Genomic DNA, 25,478 nt, shown 5'->3' with positions numbered 1-25,478 from the left:
TGTACTAACATGTAAAACATATCAGACGGTAACAAACATAGATAACTATCACAAAGACAATTATCTAACAACAACTCCTACCAGTGGGCCGACATTGTGGCCTTAGACCCACTTCTACTGGAAGGTAACTCACCTCGATGTCGTGTAGTGCCTGCACTGTCCTCGGTATGGAAATCAACTATTCTCAATTCCTCAATCCCTACACAACAACCTTTCTAAATAACCATTTCATACTCATAACCCTTACAAGGGTCAACTCAACTCCAAGTCAAAGTCAAGGTCAAAACCCTGGTCAAAGTCAACTTTGGTCAAAGTCAACATCTGGTTGACTAGACTTGTCGAGTCCCCACGTCCACAAAATGCTACAACCCCGTCCCTACTCGTCGAGTCTAGCAAGAGCTCGACGAGTTCTCCTTCAACAAAACATCGGGACCTCCTTCAACTGACTTGCCGAGTTCTTCTTTAACTCGTCGAGTTCATCTTCATCCGCATGAAGGTGTTTAGTTTATGACTCGTCGAGTTCTCCTTGAACTCGTCGAGTCCGTCTTCATGTGGTTGGGACATTGCCTTGAACTCGCCGAGTCCGCTCATACACTCGTCGAGTTCCATGATTTTCGGGGCCCTAATGAGCCTAGAAAATTGAGTGTTCTTCTATCTTAGCATCTGGTCCATCAACAGAAGGATTTGATGAGAAATATGACCCGACTCGCCGAGTCCTATGAACGACTCGCCGAGTCCCTCTTTGTCCACAACTATACAGTCGATTTCAGTGGGTCTTAATGCATCCAAATCATAGATCTGACCTCCTAGGGTCTATTTTATACGTAAAGCTACGAACTTGATGTCCATGCATGGGGATTTTGGCTCAAAAGGCTATAATATGGGGTTTATAAGATGCATGGGTTTCCCATGGCCATAAAGTTGGCACCTTTATGCCATGGGAACCCTCAATGGTTCCAGATCTGAAGCTAACACTCCACAATATGATCCAAACCTAAAGGTGGCTTAGAAATGTCCCAAAATGGCAAGATCCATGTCTTAAAGAAGATCTATCAAATGATAAGTCAAGGTTCAAGCTTTTTACCTTGAATAAACTGGAAGTGGAGTAAAATCTCTGGATCCACTTGCTTCTTCAAGAACCCCCAAGCTTCCACTTCTTCCTTCAAGCTTCAAACAACTCTAAAATACTCAAAAATGGCTCAAGAACACTCAACAAGCTCTAGGGTTTTGAGATAAGGCTTTCTGGAAGTGAGAGGGACGATGGGGGCTGGGTTGAGGCAAGATATGTTGTTTATATAGGGTGCAAACCCTAAATATTAGGGTTTCCTCCAGACAGTCCTACTCGCTGAGTCGGGCTCCCGACTCGTCGAGTAGGTTACTTACAATCCACTTCCAAAGTCCTGTCTACCCGACGAGTTGGACCTCCAACTCGCCGAGTCCCAGTGTAAAAACATAAAATCCTTAAATTTAAAATACGTACTGGGAACCGGGCGTTACAATCTCTCCCACTTATTTTAGACTTCGTCCTCGAAGTCTGCTGATGCATCTGGAAAAAGCTCGGGGTAGTGCTCCTGCATCTCGTCCTCCGACTCCCACGTCCATTCTGAGCCCTTACGGTGCTACCATTGCACCTTCACCAGCTCGACCCTCTTGTTCCTCAGATCCTTCGACTTCCTGTCGAAAATAGCTACCGGTCGCTCAATGTAGTTCAGGCGGTCATCCACCTGAATATCCTCCAAAGGTACCACTACAGAGTCGTTTACCAGACACTTCCGCAACTGGGAGACGTGAAAGGTACTATGAATCTGGCTAAGCTCGGCTGGCGGATCCAGCCTATACGCCACCTTGCCCACCCGAGCTGCAACCTTGAAAGGACCGATGTACCTGGGGCCCAACTTGCCTCGCTTCCTGAACCGGATGACACCTTTCCAAGGTGACACCTTCAGGAGGACTATATCCCCGACCTGGAACTCCAGGTCCGAACGACGCTTGTCGGCGTAACTTTTCTGCCGACTCTGAGCATTCTGAAGCCTGCTCCTGACCTGCTGGATCCTCTCCGTAGTCTTGAGTACCACTTCGGTACTCCCCATTACTCTCTGCCCGACCTCACCCCAGCAAATAGGGGTCCTGCACTTCCTCCCGTATAACATCTCGAAGGGAGGATGATCGATACTCGTGTGGTAGCTGTTGTTGTAGGAGAACTCAGCTAATGGAAGATAGGTATCACAACTACCACCGAAGTCTAAGACACATGCCCGCAACATATCCTCCAAAGTATGGATGGTCCACTTTCTCTGACCATCCGTCTGCGGGTGAAAAGCAGTGCTAAAGTGCAGACGAGTACCCAACTCGTCGTGGAATTTCTTCCAGAATTTGGAAGTGAACCGTACATCTTTGTTGGAAATCACGGAGACGGGCACTCCGTGTCAGGCTACTACTTCTCGGATGTAAATATCGGCCAGCTTCTCGGCCGAAATGCTCTCCTGGATCAGTATGAAATGGGCACTCTTGGTCAACCGATTCACGATGAACCATATGGAAACCACTCCCCGTGCGGTCCTGGGAAGTTTGGTGATCAAATCCATGGTAATATCTTCCCATTTCCACATGGGAATATCTAGCGGTTGCATCTTGCCGTGTGGCCTCTGGTGCTCGGCCTTGACATTCCTGCAGGTCAAGCACCGCTCTACATACCATGCTACATCCCGCTTCATGCAGGGCCACCAGTAATCAGGGCGAAGATCTCTATACATCTTCGTCGCCCCGGGATGAATAGAAAACCTGGATTTGTGCGCCTCCTCCATTAGAACCTGGCGCACACCTCCATGACAGGGAACCCACACCCTACGATGTAGCGTCAACAACCCACATTTATCGCAGTCGTATGAGGAAACCTGTCCCACAATACGCTCGCTCTTCCGATGTTCCTCTTTCATAGCCTCCTACTGGGCCCCGCGGATCTGCTCCAGAAGCGGAGTCACCACTTTCATCCATAAGCAAACGTCTCTGATTGGGGCAGCCTTGCGGCTAAGAGCATCGGCCACCACATTGGCCTTCCCCGGTTGGTCGAGGATCTCACAATCGTAATCCTTCACCACATCTAGCCACCGACGCTACCTCATGTTCAGATTCGGCTGGTCCATGAGGTACCTCAGACTCTTGTGATCTGTGTAAATGGTACAACGGACCCCATAGGGGTAATGTCACCAAATCTTGAGGGCGAAGACAACCGCCCCAACTCCAAATCGTACGTCGGGTAGTTCACCTCGTGAGGCTTCAACTGCCTCGAAGCGTAAGCGATAACACGCCCTCTCTGCATCAGTATTGCGCCCAAACCTGAAATGTACGCGTCGCAGTATACCACGAAATCCTCTACGCTCTCTGGCAGGGCTAGAATCGGCGCCTCACACTACCTTTGTCTTAGTGTCTCAAACGTTGCCTGCTGCTCAGGCCCCCAGCAAAAAACAACGGCTTTCTTCGTCAGCCGGGTCAGGGGTACGACTATCATGGAGAAATCCTGAATAAATCTCCGGTAATAGCCCACCAATCCTAGGAAACTTCGAATCTTAGATGGATACTTCGGAACCTCCCATCTCATCACGACCTCTACTTTGGCCGAGTCAACCAAAATACCGTTCTGGTTGACAAGGTGCCCAAGAAACTACACCTCACGCAACCAGAACTCACACTTGGAGAACTTGGCGTACAAGCTCTCCCTCCTCAAGGTATTAAACACCTCTCGCAAGTGCTCCTCGTGCTGCTCCTGTGTCTTGGAGTAAACCAAGATGTCATCGATGAAAACTATCACAGACCGATCCAGCATCTGTCTGCATACGCGGTTCATGAGGTCCATGAACGCGACAGGAGCATTGGTGAGCCCGAAGGGCATCACCACGAACTCATAGTGGCCATAGCGAGTCCGGAAGGCAATCTTCTGTACATCCTCGTCTCTGACCCTCATCTGATGGTAGCCTGAACGTAAATCAATCTTGGAAAACCAAGATGCCCCCCTGTAGCTGGTCAAAAAGATCATCAATCCTTGGGAGTGGGTAATGGTTCTTCACCGTTACCTTGTTCAGCTCCCGGTAATCTATACACATCCGATGCGACCCGTCCTTGTTTTTCACGAACAGAATCGGGGATCCCCAGGGTGAACTGCTCGGTCTGATGAATCCCTTGTCTAACAGCTCCTGCAGCTGCGTGGACAACTCCTGCATCTCAGGAGGAGCCAACCGATACGGTGCCTTGGCTATCGGAGCCGCACCAGGGACCAGGTCGATCCTAAACTCCACCTGTCTTTCCGGAGGTATCCCAGGCAACTCCTTTGGAAACACATCCGGGTACTATCGCACCACCGACACATCACTCACAGTCGCCTTACCCTCCTTCCGGGTATCCATGACGTAGGCGACATATCCGGCGCAACCCTACTGAAGGTAGTGCCTAGCCCTCGCTGCTGAGCATAAAGCTGGTTCATGTTGTGGCCTCTTGCCCTGAATCACCAACTCTCCCCCACTTGGGGTCCTTACACGTACCAAATGCTGCGCGCAGTCAATCACAGCCCCATTATGGATCAACCAATCCATACTGATGATGACCTTGTTCCCACGCAATGGTATGGGAACCAAGTCTACCAGATAGCGCTCCTTGAAAACAATCTCAACACACAATCTCTGAAAACCTCTGATGCTTGAACTGATCGGTCGTCAACAATCTCGACCTCTAGTGGGAAATCCAACATGCCCGAAGACTCAGGGAACTTCTTGCTAAGTTCAAGAGAGACAAATGATCAGGTAGCACCCGAATCGAACAACACCTGAACTGGGATACCGTTCACATGGAACAATCCTAAACAAAACACATAACATAGCATATAAATATCATAAACAACATATAATAAAAGCTAGGGAGAAGAAATCATACCCGTCACCACATCGGGTGCGGCGCGTGCCTCCTCGAAAGTCAACTGGAAGACTCGGCTCCTCGCCACTGGAGCCTCTGACTTGATCTACCGGCCATCCGTGAGCCGCAGAGTCGCTGGAGCTGGCGGCGTCACTGGCCCTGCTGCTGTCAATCTCGGGCAGCTGGCCTTTTTATGGCCTCGTTGGTTGCAGTGAAAACACAACAACTCTGATGTCGGAACTCGGCGAGTCAGTAGAAGAAGGCCAACTACCCCCATCATTCCGACATCAGAGTTGCTGTGTTTTCACTGCAACCAACGAGGCCATAAAAAGGTCAACTGCCCGAGATTGACAGCAGCAGCAGCGCCGGTGGCGGCGCCAGCTCCAGCGACCCTGCGGATCACTGATGGCCGGCAGGGCAAGTCGGAGGCTCTAGTGGTGAGGAGCCGAGCCTTCCAGTTGACTACTGAGGAGGCACGCACCGCACCCGATGTGGTGACGGGTATGGTTTCTTCTCCCTAGCTTTTATTACATGTTGTTTATGATATTTATGTGCTATTTTATGTGTTTTGTTTTGGATCGTTCCATGTGAACGTTATTCCAGTTCAGGTGTTTTTCGATTCGGGTGCTACCCGATTATTTGTCTCTCTTGCACTTAGCAAGAAGTTCCCTGAGTCTTCGGGCATGTTGGATTGCCCGCTAGAGGTCGAGATTGCTGACGGCCGATCAGTTCGAGCATCAGAGGTTTTCAGAGATTGTGTGTTGAGATTGTTCGAGGAGCGCTATCAGGTAGACTTAGTTCCCATACCATTGCGTGGGAACAAGGTCATCATCGGTATGGATTGGTTGAGCCCTAATGGGGCTGTGATTGACTGCGTGCAGCAGTTGGTACATGTCAGGACCCCAAGTGGGGGAGAGTTGGTGATTCAGGGCGAGAGGCCACAACATGGACCAACTTTATGCTCAGCAGCGAGGGCTAGGTGCGACCTTCAGCAGGGATGCGCCGGATATGTCGCCTACGTCATGGATACCTGGGAGGAGGGTAAGGAGACTATGAGTAATGTGCCGGTGGTGCGAGAGTACCCGGATGTGTTTCCAGAGGAGTTGCCTGGGATACCTCCGGAGAGACAGGTGGAGTTTAGGATGGACTTGGTTCCCGGTGCGGCCCCGACAGCCAAGGCACCGTATCGGTTGGCTCCTCCCAAGATGCAGGAGTTGTTTACACAACTGCAGGAGCTGTTAGACAAGGGATTCATCAGACCGAGCAGTTCACGCTGGGGAGCCCCGATTCTGTTCGTGAAGAAGAAGGACGGGTCGCATCAGGTGTGTATAGATTACCAGGAGCTGAACAAGGTAACGGTGCAGAACCGTTACCCACTCCCAAGGATTGATGGTCTCTTTTACCAGCTACAGGGGGCATCTTGGTTTTCCAAGATTGATTTACGTTCAGGCTACCACCAGATGAGGGTCAGAGACGAGGATGTACAGAAGACTGTGTTCCGGACTCGCTATGGCCACTATGAGTTCGTGGTGATGCCCTTCGGGCTCACCAATGCTCCGGTCGCGTTCATGGACCTCATGAACCGCGTACACAGACCAATGATGGATCGGTATGTGATAGTTTTCATCAATGACATCTTGGTTTACTCCAAGACACAGGAGCAGCACGAAGAGTACTTGCGAGAGGTGTTGGATACCTTGAGGAGGGAGAGCTTGTACGCCAAGTTCTCTAAGTGTGAGTTCTGGTTGCATGAGGTGCAGTTTCTTGGGCAACTTGTCAACCAGAACGATATTTTGGTTGACTCGGCCAAAGTAGAGGTCGTAATGAGATGGGAGGTTTCGAAGTATCCATCTGAGATTCGGAGTTTCCTGGGATTGGCGGGCTATTACCTGAGATTTATTCAGGATTTATCCAAGATAGTCGTACCCCTGACCCGACTGATGAAGAAAGCCGTTGTTTTTCGCTGGGGGCATGAGCAGCAGACAACGTTTGAGTCATTGAGACAGAGACTATGCGAGACGCCGATCCTCGCCCTGCCAGAGGGAGTGGAGGATTTTATGGTATATTGTGATGCATCCATATCAGGGTTGGGCGCGGTATTGATGCAGAGAGGGCATGTTATTTCTTACTCTTCGAGGCAGCTGAAGCCTCACGATGCGAACTACCCGACGCACGGTTTGGAGTTGGGGGAGGTTGTCTTAGCCCTCAAGATATGGCAACATTACCTCTATGGGGTCCGTTGTATCATTTACACGGATCACAAGAGTCTGAGGTACCTCATGGATCAGCCGTATCTGAACATGAGGCAGCGTCGGTGGCTAGATGTGGTGAAGGATTACGATTGTGAGATCCTCTACCACCCAGGGAAGGCCAATGTGGTGGCCGATGCTCTTAGCCGCAAGGCAGCCCCGATCAGGGATATATGCTTGAGGATGACAGTGGTGACTCCGTTACTGGAGCGGATCCGAGAGGCCCAACAGGAGGCTATGAAGGAGGAACATCGTAAGAGTGAGCGTATTGTGGGTCAGGTTTCCTCCTTCGATTATGACAGTCGTGGATTGTTGACGCTGCACCGAAGGGTGTGGGTCCCATATCATGGAGGTGTGCGCCAGGTATTGATGGAGGAGGCGCACAAATCCATGTTTTCCATCCATCCCGGGGCGACGAAGATGTATAGGGATCTTCGACTTGATTATTGGTAGACCTGCATGAAGCGGGATGTAGCTTGGTATGTTGAGAGATGCCTGACCTGCAGGAAGGTCAAGTCCGAGCATCAGAGACCTCACGGCAAGACCCAGCCGTTGGATATCCCGATGTGGAAATGGGAAGATATCACCATGGAATTGATCACGAAGCTTCCCAGGACCGTGCGAGGATTGGATTCGATTTGGGTCATCATGGATCGGTTGACCAAGAGCGCCCATTTCATTCCGATTCAGGAGAGCATTTCGTCCGAGAAGTTGGCCGAAATCTATATTCGAGAGGTAGTGGCTCAGCACAGAGTGCCGGTTTCGGTGATTTCCGACAGAGATGTGCGGTTCACTTCCAGATTCTGGAAGAAGTTTCACGACGAGCTGGGTACTCGTCTGCACTTTAGCACCGCTTTTCACCCGCAGACGGATGGTCAGAATGAGCGGACCATCCAGACTCTGGAGGATATGCTGCGGGCGTGTGTTTTATACTTCGGAGGTAGTTGGGATACTTACCTTCCTTTTGCAGAGTTTTCCTATAACAACAGCTACCACACGAGTATCGATCGTCCTTCCTTCAATATGTTATACGGGAGGAAATGCAGGACCCCGATTTGCTGGGGTGAGGTTGGGCAGAGAGTCATGGGGAGTACCGAAGTGGTACTCAAGACTACAGAGAGGATCCAACAGGTCAGGAGTAGGTTTCAGACTGCTCAGAGTCGGCAGAAAAGTTATGCCGACAAGTGTCGTTCGGACCTGGAGTTCCAGGTCGAGGATATGGTCCTCCTGAAGGTGTCACCTTGGAAGGGTGTCATTCGGTTCATGAAGCGAGCAAGTTGGGCCCCAGGTACATCGGTCCTTTCAGGGTTGTAGCCCGGGTGGGCAAGGTGGCATATAGGCTGGATCTGCCAGCCGAGCTTAGTCAGATTCACGGTACTTTTCACGTCTCCCAGTTGCGGAAGTGCCTGGTGGACGACTCGGCAGTGGTGCCTTTGGAGGATATTTAGGTAGATGACAACCTGAATTACATCGAGCGACCAGTAGCTATCCTCGACAGGAAGTCGAGGGATCTGAGGAACAAGAGGGTCGAGCTGGTGAAGGTGCAATGGCAGCACCGTAAGGGCTCAGAATGGACGTGGGAGCCGGAGGATGAGATGCGGGAGCACTACCCCGAGCTTTTTCCGGATTCAGCAGCAGACTTCGAGGATGAAGTCTAAAGTAAGTGGGGGAGATTTGTAACACCCGGTTCCTGGTACGTATTTAAATCTTAGTAATTTCATGTTTTGCTCTGGGACTCGGTGAGTTGGAGGCCTAACTCGTCGAGTGGACTCGACCTTGCGCGGGAACATTAGTGATCTACTCGACGAGTCGGGGGACTGACTCGACGAGTAGAAGCTGTCTAGATGAAACCCTAATATTTAGGGTTTGCACCCTATTTAAACGTCTTATTCTGCCTCAAACCAGCCTCCATCATCCCTCTCACTTCCAGAAGACCCTAACTCGAAACCCTAGCCATTTATTGAGTGTTCTTGAGCTTTGTGGTGTCTTTTGTGTGTATTTGAAGTTGGTGAAGGAGAAGGAAGCTTGGAGGTTCTTGAAGAAGTAAGTGGATCCAGAGATTTTGCCCCATTTCCAGCTTATTCAAGGTAAAAAGTTTGAACCTTGACTTATCATTTGATAGATCTTCTTTAGGACATGGATCTTGCCATTTTTGGGACATTTCTAAGCCACCTTTGGGTTTGGATCATATTGTGGAGTGTTAGCTTTAGATCTGGAACCATTGAGGGTTCCCATGGCATAAAGGTGCCAACTTTATGGCCATGGGAGACCCATGCACCATATAAACCCCTTTTTATGGCTTTTTGAGCCAAAAACCCCATGCATAGACATCAAGTTCGTAGCTTTACGTATAATATGGACCCTAGGAGGCCAGATCTATGGTTTGGATGAATTAAGACTGATTAAAATCGACTGTATAGTTTTGGACAAAGAGGGACTCAGCGAGTCGCTTAGGTGACTCGGCGAGTCGGGTCACAGTTGTTCCCAAATGACTTCTGGAAATGGCCTTTGGTTAAGTTGAAGGAAAACTCAGCCTGTTGGGGCTTGTTATCGACTTGAAGATCGAAGGACTCACCAAGTGCAAGGACGAACTCGACGAGTTCAAGGCAATTTCCCAACCACATGAAGATGGACTCGACGAGTTCAAGGAGAACTCGGCGAGTCATAGACTAAACACCTTCAAACGGATGAAGATGAACTCGACGAGTTCAAAGACGAACTCGGCGAGTCAGTTGAAGAAGGTCCCGATGTTTTAGTTGAAGGAGAACTCGTCGAGCTCTTGCTAGACTCGACGAGTGGGGACGGGGTTGTAGTATTTTGTGAGCATGGGGACTCGACGAGTTGGTGGACCAACTCTGCGAGTCTAGTCAACCAGATGTTGACTTTGACCAGGGATTTGACCTTGATTTTGAATTGGACTTGAGTTGACCCTTGTAAGGGTTATGAGTATGAAATGGTAATTTAGAAAGGTTGTTGTGTAGGTATTGAGGAGTTGAGAAGAGTTGATTTCCATACCGAGGACAGCACAGACACTACACGACATCGAGGTGAGTTACCTTCCAATAGAAGTGGGTCTACGGCCACAATGTCGGCCCACTAGTAGGAATTGGTTGATAGATGATTGTCTTTGTGATAATCATCTAGGTTTGCTACTACCTGATATGTTTTATGCGATTAGCATGTTGTGATATATGTGATAGTGGTAGTAGGGGGATTAGCCCCAGTTACCGGTTGAAAGATACCGAAGGGGTCGTCAGAACCTATGCATGCCTAGCGGTATGTTTATGATATGTTGTTATGTGGTAGTGGTAGGAGGTGAAATAGTCCCCAGTTATAGGTTGAAAGATACTGAAGGGGAGGTTAGCTCCCGGTTACCGGTTGAAAGATACCGAAGGGGAGGTTAGTTCCCGGTTACCGGTTGAAAGATACCGAAGGGGAGGTTAGTTCCCGGCTACCGGTTGAAAGATACCAAAGGGGAGCCCAGCTCCCAGTTATGCCAGACAGATACCGGTTGAAAGATACCGAGGGTCAGGCGCTATGTGGTATGTGGTATGATGGGGGAACTCACTAAACTTCGTGCTTACAGTTTTCAGTTCTGTTTCAGGTACCTCTTTAGCAAAGGGGAAGGAGCCGGCGCGGTAGCAGCGCATCGCACACACACTCGATTTCCGCACTATGATGTCCTTGGGATTGTACTCTGATATTATTATTATTATTATTCCATGACATGTTTTTATGACATTTGACTTATGGGTTATGAGTTGATATGATATTGATGTTGCTTTTCAGTAAATGGTTTTAATAAACTACTTATTCAAAACGCAATTTTTGGTCATGATTTTTGGGATGTTGCAGTTGGTGTCTGGCATTTAAATGCCCTGTGGTGGTCAGTGGTAGATCTTTTGATCTATCGAAACGACTTTGCGGTTTGCTGTGCACTTATTGTGGTTCTCTTTAAAGTTTTCGCACGCTTCTTTTTTCTCCTTGTGGTGTTTTAGATCTATCATCTATCTACTAATCTTGGTTGTTTTACGTTTGTATCTCATCCTGCTCTAACCTTATATGGTTATGAATCTGGACTGATTTACAGAAACTATATGTATACTTCTGAGATTAGGGTTCTAGATTCATGATTTTTCTTGTGTCTGATTCTTTGTAATCATGATTGGTGAAACACCTGAAGGGTCTTCTTCTGGTAAACTTGATTCTGTTAAGTTTGATGATCCTCTATATCTTCATCCTTCTGATTACACTGGTAGTACAATCATTAGTTTTAAACTACTAGGAACTGAAAATTTCAGAATCTGGAAAAGCTCTATGTCTATAGCTTTGAAAGCTAGGAATAAACAAGGTTTTATTGAAGGTACTGAGATTCAGGACAAAAAGTATCATGTTAGGTCTCTTAACTGGGACATGGTAAATGCTATTGTTTGTTCTTGGATTCTTAACTCCTTATCTGAGAATATCTATATTGGTCATGTATGTTCTGAGTTTGCTTTGGATGTTTGGAATGATCTATGTGAAACTTATTACAAGGCTGATGGATCTGTTGTTTTTAATGTCCATCAACAAATAAATTCCCTTTCTCGGAATGGTTTATCTGTTTCTGATTACTATAACAAACTTTATGGTCTGTGGAAGGAATTTGATAGTTTAACTAAGTGCACCGAGTGTGTTTGTGATGCAGCTACTCAGTCTAAAAGTCATTCTAAACTTATGAAACTCATGCAATTTTTAAGTGGTTTAGATGAGTCATTTAGTCAGGTAAAAAGTCACATTTTGTTAATGGAACCTTTACCTGATGTTAAAACCACATTTTCTGTTATGTCTAGAGAAGAGTCTAATCAAAGAAATGGATCTTCTTCTGTTTTGTCTAACAAGAACAGTTCTTCTTCAGCTTTTGCTGGAAAAATTAATGATAACCGAAAATTTTAAGGTAGAAATCAGAGTTTGGTTTGTAAAAATTATGGTATAAAGGGTTACACAATTGAAAAGTGTTATAAACTTATTGGATATCCCAAAGATTTCAAACCTAAATCTGACTTTAAAAAAGTCTCTTCATCTGGAACTGCTTCCCATGTTAATTCACATGCTAGTGAAAACTGTAGTTCTTCAGTAATCTCTTCTGATAAGCTTGATCAACATTTTTTAACAAGTGAACAGTTTTCTAAAGTTTTTGCTCTTCTTAATGAGAAATAGTCTTTAGAAGATATTAGTGGAAATGCCAATATGGCAGGTATGATGTGTAATAATGTTTCTTTTAAAAACAAAAGGTGGGTTGTTGATTTAGGAGCTAGTAAACATATGACTGCTTCTGAATCGCAACTATTTGATATGGTTGATGTTTCCAAATTGAACTTGAAGGTGGATCATCCTAATGGATCCACTACTAAGATTGACAAAATTGGAAACATGAATCTTTCAAATTCTATCATCTTAACCGATGTTTTTGTTGTTCCTGATTTTCATGTTAATCTTTTATCTGTTCATAAGATGTGTAAGGAAAACAAATGTAAAGTCACTTTTGATGAAAATAGTTGCTATGTTCAGGATTCTCTATCCAAGATGACTGTGGAGACTGGTAAAGAATTTGGAGGTCTTTACTATCTTGAAAATAAAAATAGTTCTCTAGGTAGGTTAAATTTTGTTTATAGTTCTAAATGATTTGTTTCTAAACTTACTTGGCACAATAGGTTAGGTAATCCTGCTGATAAGGCTTTAAATTTGTTAAAACCTATTCTTAATTTTGAAAATGAAAATGTCATGCCATGTGAAGTTTGTCATAAGGTTAAACAAACAAGAGAACCTTTTCCATTAAGTGAACATAAGTCTAGTAAATTTGGTCAACTTATTCATCTGGATGTCTGGGGTCCTTATAAAGTTCTTGCTGCTGGTGGTTTTAGACTTTTTCTTACAATTTTTGATGATTTTACTAGAGCTACTTGGGTTTATCTTTTAAAATCTAAAAGTGATGTTTTATTTTGTTTTCGTGAGTTTCATGCCTTGATTGAGAATCAATTTAATGTTAAAATTAAAGCAATCAGATCTGATAATGGTGTTGTGGAGAGAAAACATAGACATCTTCTAAATGTTTCTAGGTCTCTTTTATTTTAATCTGGTTTACCTAGAAAATTTTGGGGAGATGCTGTTCTAACAGCTGTTTTTTTAATAAATAGGACTCCTTCTGTTTTAAATGGTAAAACTCCTTTTGAACTTGTTTATAAACATGTGCCTATTTTTGATAAAATGAGAGTATTTGGATGTTTGTGTTTTTCAACTAAACTTGATATTAAAGATAAATTTTCTAAAAGGTCTGAAAAGTGTGTTTTAATTAGTTATTCTAATGTTAAGAAAGAGTATAAATTGTTTAGTCTTGATAGTGAGATTTCTTTTTTCTCCAGGGATGTGAAGTTCTATGAATCTGTTTTTCCTTTTAAAATGACTTCAAAATCTGGTGCTTTTCCTGATTTTCTTGAGTCTCCTTCATTGAGTGATCATGTTCCATGGGATCCCTTTGCCAATGATGAGATATCGTTATCTGATATTCTTGATGATAGTCAAGACACTAGGAATTTAGATGATAACTATCAGGAGGGTGATTTTAATGTTGTTCAACCTGTGAGTGCAACTGATTCTAGTCTTGAAGGTAGTTTAAATAGAACTGCAACTCTTCCTGATCAGGAAGGTTCTCTAGGTTGTGAAACACATAGTTCGTAACCTGATCCAGTTATATCTGAATTTTTAGACAATTCTGAGGAAAATGTTGTTTCAACTTCTTCTGATAGTCATTCTTTGAGGAGGTCTCATAGAGAATCTAAATTTCCTAAAAAGTTTAGTGATTTTATTATTGAAGGAAAGTATAAATATGGAATTGAGAAATCTGTTAACTATTCTTTTTTGGATTTTGAAAATAGGTGTTTTGTGGCTAATCTTAATAAGATTGTTGAACCTAATTCATATTAAGCCTCATTAGATCCCAATTGGGTTAAAATTATGAATGAGGAAATGGAAGCTTTATATAGAAATCAAACTTGGATTATTTGTGATTTACCTTCTGATAGAAAACCAATTGGTTATAAATGGGTTTATAAGATTAAATATAAATCAAATGGTGAGGTTGAAAGGTATAAAGCTAGGTTGGTAGCTAAAGGATATAATCAAAGAGAAGGTTTAGATTATGAGGAAACCTTCTCTCCTGTAGCTAAAATGGTTACTATTAGAACTGTTATTACTTATTACTGCTGCTGTCAATTATGGGTGGAAATTGTTTCAACTTGATATTAATAATGCCTTTTTATATGGTGAATTAGATGAAGATGTTTATATGTCTTTGCCTCCAGGATATCATGATAAAAATAATAATCAGGTCTGTAAATTGTTAAAGTCTTTATATGGACTTAAGCAGGCTCCTAGAAAATGGAATGAGAAACTATGTGGTGCTTTGTTTGAATTTGGTTTTATACAAAGTATAAATGGTTTTTCTCTATTTGTGAAGTCTGATAATAATTGTTTTCTTGCTCTTTTAGTTTATGTTGATGATATTATTCTTACGGGTAGTAGTGTTGATGAAATTAATAAAGTAAAGAATTTCTTAAAGTCTAAGTTCCTAATTAAAGATTTGGGAAAGTTAAAATATTTTTTGGGTATTGAGGTTGTTGATATTAATAATGGTATTTGTTTATATCAAAGGAAATACTGCATTGAGTTAATTCATGAATTTGGGATGTTAGGTTGTAAACCTGTTAAAATTCCTTTGGATAATAATGTTGTTGTTAAAGGCGATAGTTTAGATAAAAATGATAGTTTAATACCTAATATTGTTTTGTTTCAAAAATTGGTTGGTAAGCTTATTTACTTAACAATTACCAGGCCAGATATTTCTTATTATGTGCAAGTTTTAAGTTAATTCATGCACAGTCCAAGAAAGTCGCATTTTAATGTTGCTATAAGACTTTTGAGGTATTTAAAGGGTAATCATGGAAGAGGTTTTTCTATTGTGAAACGGATTCTTTAAGTCTTAAAAGCTTTGTTGATGCAGACTGGGCAAAGTGTCTTGTTTCAAGGAAGTCTGTAACAGGTTATGCAGTATTTTTTTGGTAATAGTCTTATTTCATGGAAGAGTAAAAAACAGGAAATTGTTTCTCGCTCATCGACTGAGTCTGAATATCGAGCCCTTAGTATTGTATCTTGTGAAATTATTTGGATTTTGAAAATTCTTTTTGATCTTGGTATTAAGAATAAAACTCATGTTCCAATATTTTGTGATAATGAATCAGCTATAAAGCTTGTTCTTAATCCAGTATTTCATGAGAAAACTAAGCACTTTGATGTTGATTTTCATTTTATTAGAGATCGTGTTTCAAAAGGATCGTTGAGGTTTTTAAAATTAGTTCTGAAAATAATTTGGCTGATATTTTTACTAAGGGTTTAAGTGTTTCACAACATGAATGGATTTGTCAAAATTTGGGTCTTGTTGATCCTTTCCAAGGAGTTTGTTAATGCTTTCTTTGAATTTTAAGTTTGAGGAGGGGTGTTAAGATAGTTGATGTCAATTCCTTCAAACTTATAATTCATTGATAATTTATCTGTATCCTTAAAATGTATTTAATATTTATTTAGGGTAGTTTATGTTAGTTTGTATTTCTCGTGTTTGTTAGATTGCATGAAGGGTTATTTGTGCAAAGTGGATAAATCTTATGGGCTGCAGAGTTCTAATTGGAACTTATCAAGTAGAATGAGGCGTGGGTTTTATTTGATTCATAATGGGGTTGACCCATTGTATAAATATGTGCCTTGACTGTGTTTTGGTTCATATTGTATTCATTTACGTTACAGTGGCTTCATTCTTTCTCTCTAGATCATTTGTATTTGGTCTGTGTTTGTTCATACTGAAGTTAGGGTTATTTTTCCTTCTTGATTTGTTCTATGTTCAGTAGATAGATTAGTCCATAATCAGAGAGTTGAGAGTTATTGTAGTGAGTTTTCAACTGTAAGTAAATGAAAACCAACTGATTCTTACTTGAATAAGAATTGTTGATGTTGTGATATCTTGTATCGGTTTATTCTATTTTCTTGAGAGTAAGTCAGATTCACATTGTGAATTCTAAAAACTATATTATATACAGTTCAGATTCACAATGTGAATAAATTCATTTATTAATTTTACAAAACTAATTTATTAATGATTAAAATGTTAAAATATTATAAAATTACATGAAAATATATTTCGATTCATATGTAAATATCGTTAAATTAATTTTTTAATGATCAAAGAGTTGAAATAGTAAGTCGGATTCACATTGTGAATGTTAAAATTAAAATATTACAATTTAAGATTCACAGTGTGAATATGATCGATGTTGATCTTAATTAATAGAGGGCAAAAAATTGAGATTTTTGGTATAGTTAGTTTTTTGGGATAAAAATAAACTTAAATATTGAAAAAAAACAACAAAAAGAAGTGAGTTTTTTTCGAAAAAAAAATAGTTTTTTTTTTATATATCAACATAAATCTCTATGAAAAAAAAGACGAAAAATCGTGGACAACGGTATATTCGTTTTTTTTTCGATAAAAAACATAGCCTAAAAAAATTTAAACGAAAAAAAAGAAAGTAAGTTTTTTTTGGTAAAGAAGTTGGTTTTTTGATATAATCTAGTGTATGTGCGTCCAATGTACAAATGTATATCTATTCCATTGGCCGTTGATCATTATGATTTCCGACGCTCATGATTGATTCATTGGTTTCTTGTTAATAATGGTTCTCTATTGAATCTCTCTCTCTCTCTCTCTCTCTCTCTCTCTCTCTCTATATATATATATATATATATATATATATATATATATATATATATATATATATATATATATATATATATATATATATAAACACTAGTCGTGTATCTGCGCAAAGCGGCGGCGACGAATAGTTTCTTTCGGCAATCCGATACATTCAGAAACATGTCATTAAAAATAAGAGAATTTATTGGCAAGTATCAATAAACATTAGTTTCAATTCAGCGATTCGTTTTCTTTTCGACGAATAATTGTATTCTTTAATATATTCGTCGCTTTTATGTATGTTGGATAGGTGTTTTCATATGTTGGATTCATTGTGTCGAAAATAAATCATTTCTAATTCATTATAACATATCGCTAAGAGCCACCATCTCTCTTTCTTGTTACCATCTCTTTCCGTATACTATATTTGGATTAAAATAAAAATAATTAAAAAGTTTGTTACTGCTTTGAACTAAAAATAGAAGCATGTTGCAGTTTCAGGTTAAAAATAATAGTAAGTTGTTTGTGTTTAAAAAATATTTTTTTGGATGAAAAATAAAAATACATTTATATTTTGAGTTACTCTTTCCTTTTAAATAAAACATTGCATATGACGACCATAGATTTCAAACAATAATTTTAAAAAATAATGGTTTTTTATGCATTATCCCTTCTTAACCATGATTCCGTCAATTTCGTCCAAGTATTTATTTTTGTTTTTTAATAAATAAGATTAGGGAAATTTCCAATAAAATACCAATATTTTTGGTCAATTACTGTTTTGTTCCAACTTTTATTTTTGAACAGAAAAGTTCCGATTATTTTATATTTTGTCCAAATTAACGAAACATTCTTTATTTTTTAATAGAAAATGACAGATTATCGTATAAAATTTGATAATCGAGACTATTTTGTTCAAAAAACAAAAGTTGAGTTTAAACTATACATTGATCCAAAATATTTGGAGCTTATCGGAGACTTTCATATTTTATATTAATACATAATATTAGTTATAACAATATAATAAACTTGACATATGGTTCCATTGATGGCAGGGTTGTATTTGACATCTACTTTTTATTTGAGTTTTTATCTTTTATTTATTTTAAATTGTTTAAATTATATTATTTATCTAATTATATTCTAAAAAACGTAAATTATAAAGTATTACATAAAGTTCTTAGAAAATCAAATAGAACTAAACATGGATGAAATATAGTTAAAAGGATTATTCCAATATCATAAAGCATAAATAATTTTTATGATAAATAAAATTAAATTAAAAATCTTCAGAAGTAATTAACAAAGTAAGGCAACACGAAGAATTAAGAATTAAAATCTTATACACTGTCAACGGTTTTACATAACTCAGCTAAAAATCAATAAAAATGACAAAATTATGATAATATATATAGATTAAATGCATTACTTTTCTAATTCCTTTTTAAAATCTCCTATATTTTTCCTAACAACCAAGATATTCAAGTAACAACACAATTTGATGCCCAACCGCATTTCCTGATCATTTTCTCACATTCTCATCCATTTATTCATCTACATTCAAGTAGAGATGAAGCAACATACATGTGTATTTCATCCAAGCTCCCTGTCATAAACAACCACTCAAGCTGCTTTAATCCTCTGTCAAATAAAAAGTATAATTTGGGTTATTGTTTTTTTTTTTTTGAAAGAGCAGATATGGGTTATTGTTTTGACTTAAGGAACTTGATGTTAGAGGATTAGGATCTGAATTCCTTTAAATTAGCTTCTTTAACATCATGTTGTTCAAATCAAGGGTTCATCTAGTTAAGTTTGATCAAACACTTCGTTTACCTACATCATCTACAAACTTGTTAGCCAGTCGACAACACACAAAAAAGAGAGACAAATTCTTATATTTTCGCCATTTATATTACTAACTAAAGCCTTACATATAAGTAAGGCATGTGGCATTGTATGATGATATCTTTCAGCCTCGAGTGAAGCTCAATGATTTTTAAAATCATGAGGCCATACTCATAGTTTTATAGTACAAGGCAACTCACCAGCAACAATGGCACAAAATGATGCGGTAATTCGAGATTGTATTTGGCTAATGATTGGAAAAGAATCAGACCTCGAATTCCATCATAGTTATCACAACATTTTGACTATATTGTGATGCAGAAGAAGTGTAAGCAACAACATTTGAAGAAAGATCTCACTGAGTTGTACATGTACCATATGATACAACTAACAAAGATTCTACAACCTCCTAAATACACCATCAGGTAGATGAGACAAAACAAAAGAGCTCCATGGAAGAGGTCATTGAAACAAAACCATCAAAAGGAAACTTACCAAAGGGATTGTGCGGAAGGCATGTTGAAGTTAGATGTTGAAAGGCATCATATTTACATTTTCCACGGTTTAAATGGGTACATTTTTGAAGTAGAATGGCACAATAAGAAAAATATTCAAAATACAATGCATAAATTGGTCAATTATAAGAAAATACAATACATAGAATATTCACATATAATACATGTTTTAGTTTACTTACAAAAGCACCAATCTAGTTAGATGAGAACAACTAAAATCAATTATATATCCTTTTTCCTGGAACTGGTAACACATTTTCAAGAACTGAGATCGTTAACATAGTGTAAAAATGGGAAATATATCATTTACATACATTTAAGAAGCAAAATAACGTACCTGCAACAAAATTAGAAGAGTTACCGAGAAGAAATCACCGGTCAAATGCTCTCAAAGTGCTTTTATTCTCCAATAATTCATGAATATTTGTCTCATGCAAGGTGAATCAAAAATTATCTCTAATAAACAACGCCAACAGGAACCACTGATGTTTAAACAGGGGAAGTGCAAAAGCTTGGGACATTCGAAAACACCAAATATAACAATGTTAAATAGGTTCCATGCCCGTAAAATAGTACCAAACTAATTCGACATATGAAAATGGAAGGTGTCTTAGATCTTTGAGATGGGACCACACCATATAATCATCAAAAACACATGATCCTATGGAAAGAAAGTGTAAAAGTTAAAAATGAAGAGAGTTAACAGGATTGCTAATTTCTAGTTTTTCACCATTTTTAACCCACTTCCTTCTCACCTACACAATCAAAAATTAATAAAATTATAATATAATGGTCCAAATAATACAATTATGGAACATATAAAAAAAGAAAGCATGACACGAAACTTGGTGAAATGAAAGTAAAAAAGATTTAAGTCTAACCAAAACCGCACAGTTCCACAAATTAGCCACTTCCTTCATTGTTGAAGGCCCATCTAGAGAAAAAGAGAGGCGGGTATGAAATCAAGATTTCAAAAATGTAATACATGTTTGAGTATGAAATCTAATTTCAAATTTTAAATTCCAATTAGGAGTATAATAAGTGTTTGAAGATTTGAAATGCATTTGAATTGTTCATCCAAGTTAAAGCGGTGAAGACACGCCAAAATAAAGATAAGATATCGATCTATATTGCATACCAAAACAAAAAATAGAGAAAATCTAGGGTTTTAAATACCATAGATGCAGTATCTGTAAATGAGATTAGGGTCTTCTTGTTAGGTGGAATTCTTCTCTTAAATCATCGTGCTTTGTACCGGTCATACTTGCAACCACATTGTACTATCAATTAAGAATAAAAGTTGAAAGTTAAAATTTATTGTCATGAAATATGAAACCAATATCCAGTACCAACATCGTTTTAAGAAGTAGCAACGAAGATTTCACAAGCTTTGAGCCAACAATGTCCGGACGATACATTATGGTTGAGGATCCATCAAGCCTTAAATATATGTACCTCTTGTAGTTTATGTAGTCCTGCATCAACCAGTGTAACAAATAGCATTTAATTAAGCTGAAAAAGATATGTATGGATCTTATCAAATACTTTCTTTATACATGTAAAGCCTCCGATAAGAGAAGAAAGAGGTTAATTAGGATATTTGATGGTTTGATTAGTACGTGATTGATATTCGTGGGTATGAGTCATGACTCAACTAAAGTAAGAACTAAATCAAGAAGAACTAAGTAAGAACTAAATCAAGAAGAACCAATATTAGATTAAAAACTTAGGAATTCTATTCATGCATTGGGAAAAATCTTACAATAAAGGGATATAGATTAGGGACAATCTGATTGACCATGGAGAAGCTCCAAATCCTGAAACCAAAAAATCCAAATCAAAGAAACATAGTACCATCCGAAACAACAGAATCTGAAAAACACAAAAAACTGAAAAAAAAAAAAAAAAAAAAAAAAAAAAAAAAAAAAAAAAAAACACACAAAAAAACTCGTTACTCAACATATCCAGAAAGATTAGGTTAGACCTCTAATCAGCTTGACTTCAATATTCATCATTTTTGCTTTGATTATGTCTTTAATCAGCTTGAACTCACGACACAACAAAAGAGAGATAGAAAGGATAATATGATGTTTTACCTCTTTTGGGTCGAGATAGAGTAGCAGGGGTGTTCGTGGAAGACCGAGAAAAGGATAGTCACCAAGAATGATCAGATGATGACAATAAATTTACAATATTTTTTTGTGGATAAATGATATGTGGTATTGACACCATAGAATGAAAGATCTTAGCCGAAATTTAAGGAGTTAACATTGATTCGATCACGGATCAAAGCGGCTAGGTCAAATCCATATGCACGGATCAAGGGGCCAGGTCAAAAGCTTGAGTGAAAAAAGGAAATCTACGCATGTTTAAACACTTGGACGACTTAAATTATAATATTATTATATTATAGGTTTGTTGTATTTTAAGCTTAGAAACTTTTGTCTTAAAAAAAATATTATTATTATATTGAATCTATTTTTAGAAATAGTAATATTTCTTTAGTAATAATATATATATATATATATATATATATATATATATATATATATATATATATATATATATATATAAATAAAGCTACATATAATTTGCTACTCAATTTAATTGATAAAATAGTCTTAAATTCTGTTTTTGTCAATTAACAACAATTTTTCTTTCGCTTCAATTTAATTGATTATCCGTTGCTATTTCTTTGTGGCAATTGTTACATATGTAAAAATGCAATCCAAATAAACAGAATACCTTGATGCAAGATTTCTTGCATTTAGTATATTACTTCAAAAATCTTGTATTCCACCCTTTATTTCATGTATCTGTTCCATCACAAACACACCCATTACCTACGGAATTCACACGTAGTGCATTTATTTAACAAAAAACGTATTCCGTAAATTCATGGATATTTAACCATTGATTTTTTTCATTGCAATCTCTGGCAAATTCTATCGCTAAATTAGGGTTTTTACCGGTCGGTATTCTCATATTCTGTGTGAATATAGCCATGAAAAATTTCCATGGGTAGTTTCTGAACAAAAGTGTCATGTTTTGTAGTCCAACGGTATTAAGTATTGTCCTCCTTTTCTTGCGATCGAAGGTTCAAGTTTCATTGGAGACATAAGTGGTATTAAAGAATATTTTAAAAGTAGATTATATTTGCCGTAAAAAAAATTAAAAAAAGAAATTATAATGAGAATTCTATTCAAGGATAATTGGGTAAGCGTTGAAATAAAGATACATATTTTGTCACAATGGATGCTGTTTCTACTTTCTATTGTCTGAGGAGAAAGATCGTTGTGTACATTATAAAACACGTTTTTTCATATGATATACTTTTTAAGATACATTTTTAATGATTATTATTGAAAATGAATGGATTTCATATTACTCAATAGTAAATGAGGAAAGGAATGATTGATGTCAAAACGATGGCGGAATCCACACGGAGTATTTAATTTTGGTTGGATCCAAAATATGTACTCATTATTAAAATAAGTGCTCTTTGAAGTTTACAAGAAACTAGGTATCCAGTTGATGCTCATGTTTATTCATTATACCTTTTAATGCAAAAGAGTGAAGGTTTAAGTGTCTTTGAATAAACCTATCGCTAGACGTGGTTGAAATATCATGTCATATAGACTCAAGTCAGCTGCACGGAATTAAAGTATGGGAATCGTTTATCAATTGTTGGTTTTCGAATCACAAGAAACATATTATCGAGATCTTACGATGCCATGTAATTAGAATTAGACGGATTCTATAAATAGCGACACAAGGTCATATTCGTTCATTCTTCTCGGTCAATGAAAGAAAACCAAAAAAGAAAAGAAAAGGAATTTGTCAATGAAGCTAAGATAAGCTAAATTATGTTATTATAAAGTTAAAAAACAGTTAATTTATTATAAAATGGCTCTGATCCACACGTGAGCAACAAACGAGAGAGAGAGAGAGAGAGAGAGAGAGAGAGAGAGAGAGAGAGAGAGAGAGAGAGAGAGAGAGAGAGAGAGAGAGAGAGAGAGAGAGAGAGAGAGAGAGAGAGAGAGAGAGAGAGAGAGAGAGAGAGAGAGGGGGCCAGCTCGCACTGATGTTGACAGTGATGAAAGTATCTGATCACCTTATTACTATATCATACTATTTCTTTCTCTTTCTCTTTCTCTCTCTACAAACCAGTTTCTTGATCAGTAGCCATTGATATGATGAATGATTCATGATGCTCCGCCATATAACTCAGACTGAAGCTTGATATGTTTGCAGAGAGTTGAATGATACTATGTGGGACTGAATCCTATCATTCGTACATCAGTAACAGCTAGCAGTACTATGTATCGGTTGTTTTTGGCTTTTATATATTGTTTTACACCTCCATTAATTTTCCCTTTTTCTGGTTTTCTTGCCTTTTAAGCACCCCTTAAACCCACCCTCTTCAAAAACTAGTATTTCTTTCTAGCCTTCTCCCCTTCACAATCTCTCTCCCCCTCTCCTTTCTTCCTTCCTTCCTTCCCTCTCTCTCTCTCTCTCTCTCTCTCTCTCTCTCTCTCTCTCTCTCTCTCTCTCTCTCTCTCTCTCTCTCTAGCTACATCTGCAGATAGCATGCCTGAATGTCCAGAGAAAGGTCTAGCTCTTTCTCTCTATACAAGCTCTCTTATATGAATATTGAACAATAGCTCTTCTGGTAGTCTTTAAAGTTGTGGGCTTTGATCTACAAATTTCATGATAAACGCTTATGTGATAGGAACAAGAACCCCTAATCACACTTATTGTCATGGTATATTGGTTTTTTTGATTAATATGATATTTTCTGGGTTTGTTATACATATGTTTTTGTAGGGAGAGATTTGATGAGATAGGGAAGAAGATCAAGAGAGACATCGATGCATCATATCAATTGGGAAGGAGACATATGTTAGGGCTTCCTGGAACCCTAAACACCATCACTCCTTGTGCTGCGTGTAAGCTATTACGCCGTAGATGTGCTCAAGAATGCCCGTTTTCACCTTATTTTTCCCCTCATGAACCTCAAAAGTTTGCATCTGTTCACAAAGTTTTCGGTGCCAGCAATGTCTCCAAGTTGCTCATGGTATGATCGATGTAGCTTGATCTTTATGCATCACTAACTTGTATCATATTCATACAAGTCTGTTCTATACTAAAACCCTAATTTCTCTTAGATGTGTAGCACTAACTTCCATATATTCCACACACCGACTAAATATTTTTTTTTCAAAGGATTAAATATGTGTCATGGTAACCTTTCTGAGTTTGAGTTAATGTTGTGCAAGGAGATTAATTTCTAAGTTAGTGAAATATGTTGTCTTCATATGTTTGTTAGTTAGTTTATGTTTTAATCGTATGTGACAGTTTTAAGCTAATAATTAATAGTTTCTTGATAATAAATATCTTTTTATGGCCAACAGATTGTTTAATTGTGATAATAATTTTGGAAGCTAGTAATTAATAGCTTCTTATATAAAGATCTAATATTGGTTTTGAATGTTTGTTTATGTTGTGACGATATTTAATTTAGGAAGTACCGGAAAATCAAAGAGCCGATGCAGCCAATAGTCTTGTTTACGAAGCAAATGTAAGGCTAAGAGATCCGGTTTACGGATGCATGGGTGCCATTTCTGCTTTACAACATCAAGTACAATCTCTACAAGCTGAATTGAATGCAGTAAGAGCTGAGATTCTAAGATACAAGTATACTGAAACCCACCATGATCATCATATTATTCCTTCTCATCATTTAGCTTTGTTTTCTACTGGCGCTGTCCCTGTAACAACTCCACCACCTCCGCCGCCTCCACCATCACCTCTACCACCGCCGCCTCCTCCTCCACCTCCTCCTGCTTCCTCCTCTTCTTCCATGTACACCCCACCATCCACCACCACAGATTACAGCACCATCACCAACGATAATGTCTCCTATTTCGGTTAATAGATTTAATTTTTTATGCTTTTTTTTTTTCAATTTAATATATGATTGACGACAAATAAGACTAGATTCTACTCCATTAGTGAAAAACTGGTGAGACGATGTTGAGTATATTTAATTATCAAATATTTATGACAGATTAAACCATCTGTATCATCTTTAGATTCTGTTAAACGTATGACTTCTCATTTTATAAATAAGAAATCTGACTTAATTTCTGTGTATATCATCATTTTTAATTCTGTATACTTCTTTAA

At 39.0% G+C, this 25,478-nt stretch overlaps 2 protein-coding genes and 1 long non-coding RNA gene across 7 annotated transcripts; 2 read left to right on the top strand and 1 right to left on the bottom strand.

Annotated features, from left to right (window-relative positions):
• The first annotated feature begins 11,312 nt into the window (after positions 1-11,312).
• Positions 11,313-12,086, top strand: LOC145158667 (uncharacterized). The gene has a single exon (XM_079077527.1). It carries the CDS (start codon positions 11,313-11,315, stop codon positions 12,084-12,086), a length of 774 nt encoding a protein of 257 aa, XP_078933653.1.
• A 7,395-nt stretch (positions 12,087-19,481) lies between these two features.
• LOC145157111 (uncharacterized) lies at positions 19,482-21,607 on the bottom strand. 5 transcript variants are annotated; one of them, XR_013737099.1, is made up of 5 exons: positions 21,274-21,607; positions 21,052-21,106; positions 20,643-20,764; positions 20,466-20,569; positions 19,482-20,223 (listed from the first exon to the last, which is right to left on the bottom strand). It is a non-coding gene; the product is annotated as an uncharacterized LOC145157111 (long non-coding RNA). The 5 variants fall into 5 exon arrangements; XR_013737098.1 differs by having other exon boundaries at positions 21,386-21,607; XR_013737097.1 differs by lacking the exon at positions 21,274-21,607 and having other exon boundaries at positions 19,482-20,044; positions 20,171-20,223; positions 21,052-21,187.
• A 1,815-nt stretch (positions 21,608-23,422) lies between these two features.
• Positions 23,423-25,478, top strand: LBD15 (LOB domain-containing protein 15). Its single transcript, XM_079080960.1, has 3 exons — positions 23,423-23,901; positions 24,117-24,366; positions 24,814-25,478. The coding sequence occupies exons 1-3, from the start codon at positions 23,888-23,890 to the stop codon at positions 25,222-25,224; spliced, it is 675 nt and encodes a 224-aa protein (XP_078937086.1). The 5' UTR covers positions 23,423-23,887; the 3' UTR covers positions 25,225-25,478.

The sequence above is a fragment of the Lactuca virosa genome, chromosome 2 (assembly GCF_052849685.1).
Source record: "Lactuca virosa cultivar CGN04683 chromosome 2, Lactuca_virosa_CGN04683_v6, whole genome shotgun sequence".
Lineage (NCBI taxonomy): Eukaryota > Viridiplantae > Streptophyta > Magnoliopsida > Asterales > Asteraceae > Lactuca > Lactuca virosa.
This window is presented reverse-complemented; position numbering and strand designations above follow the sequence as displayed.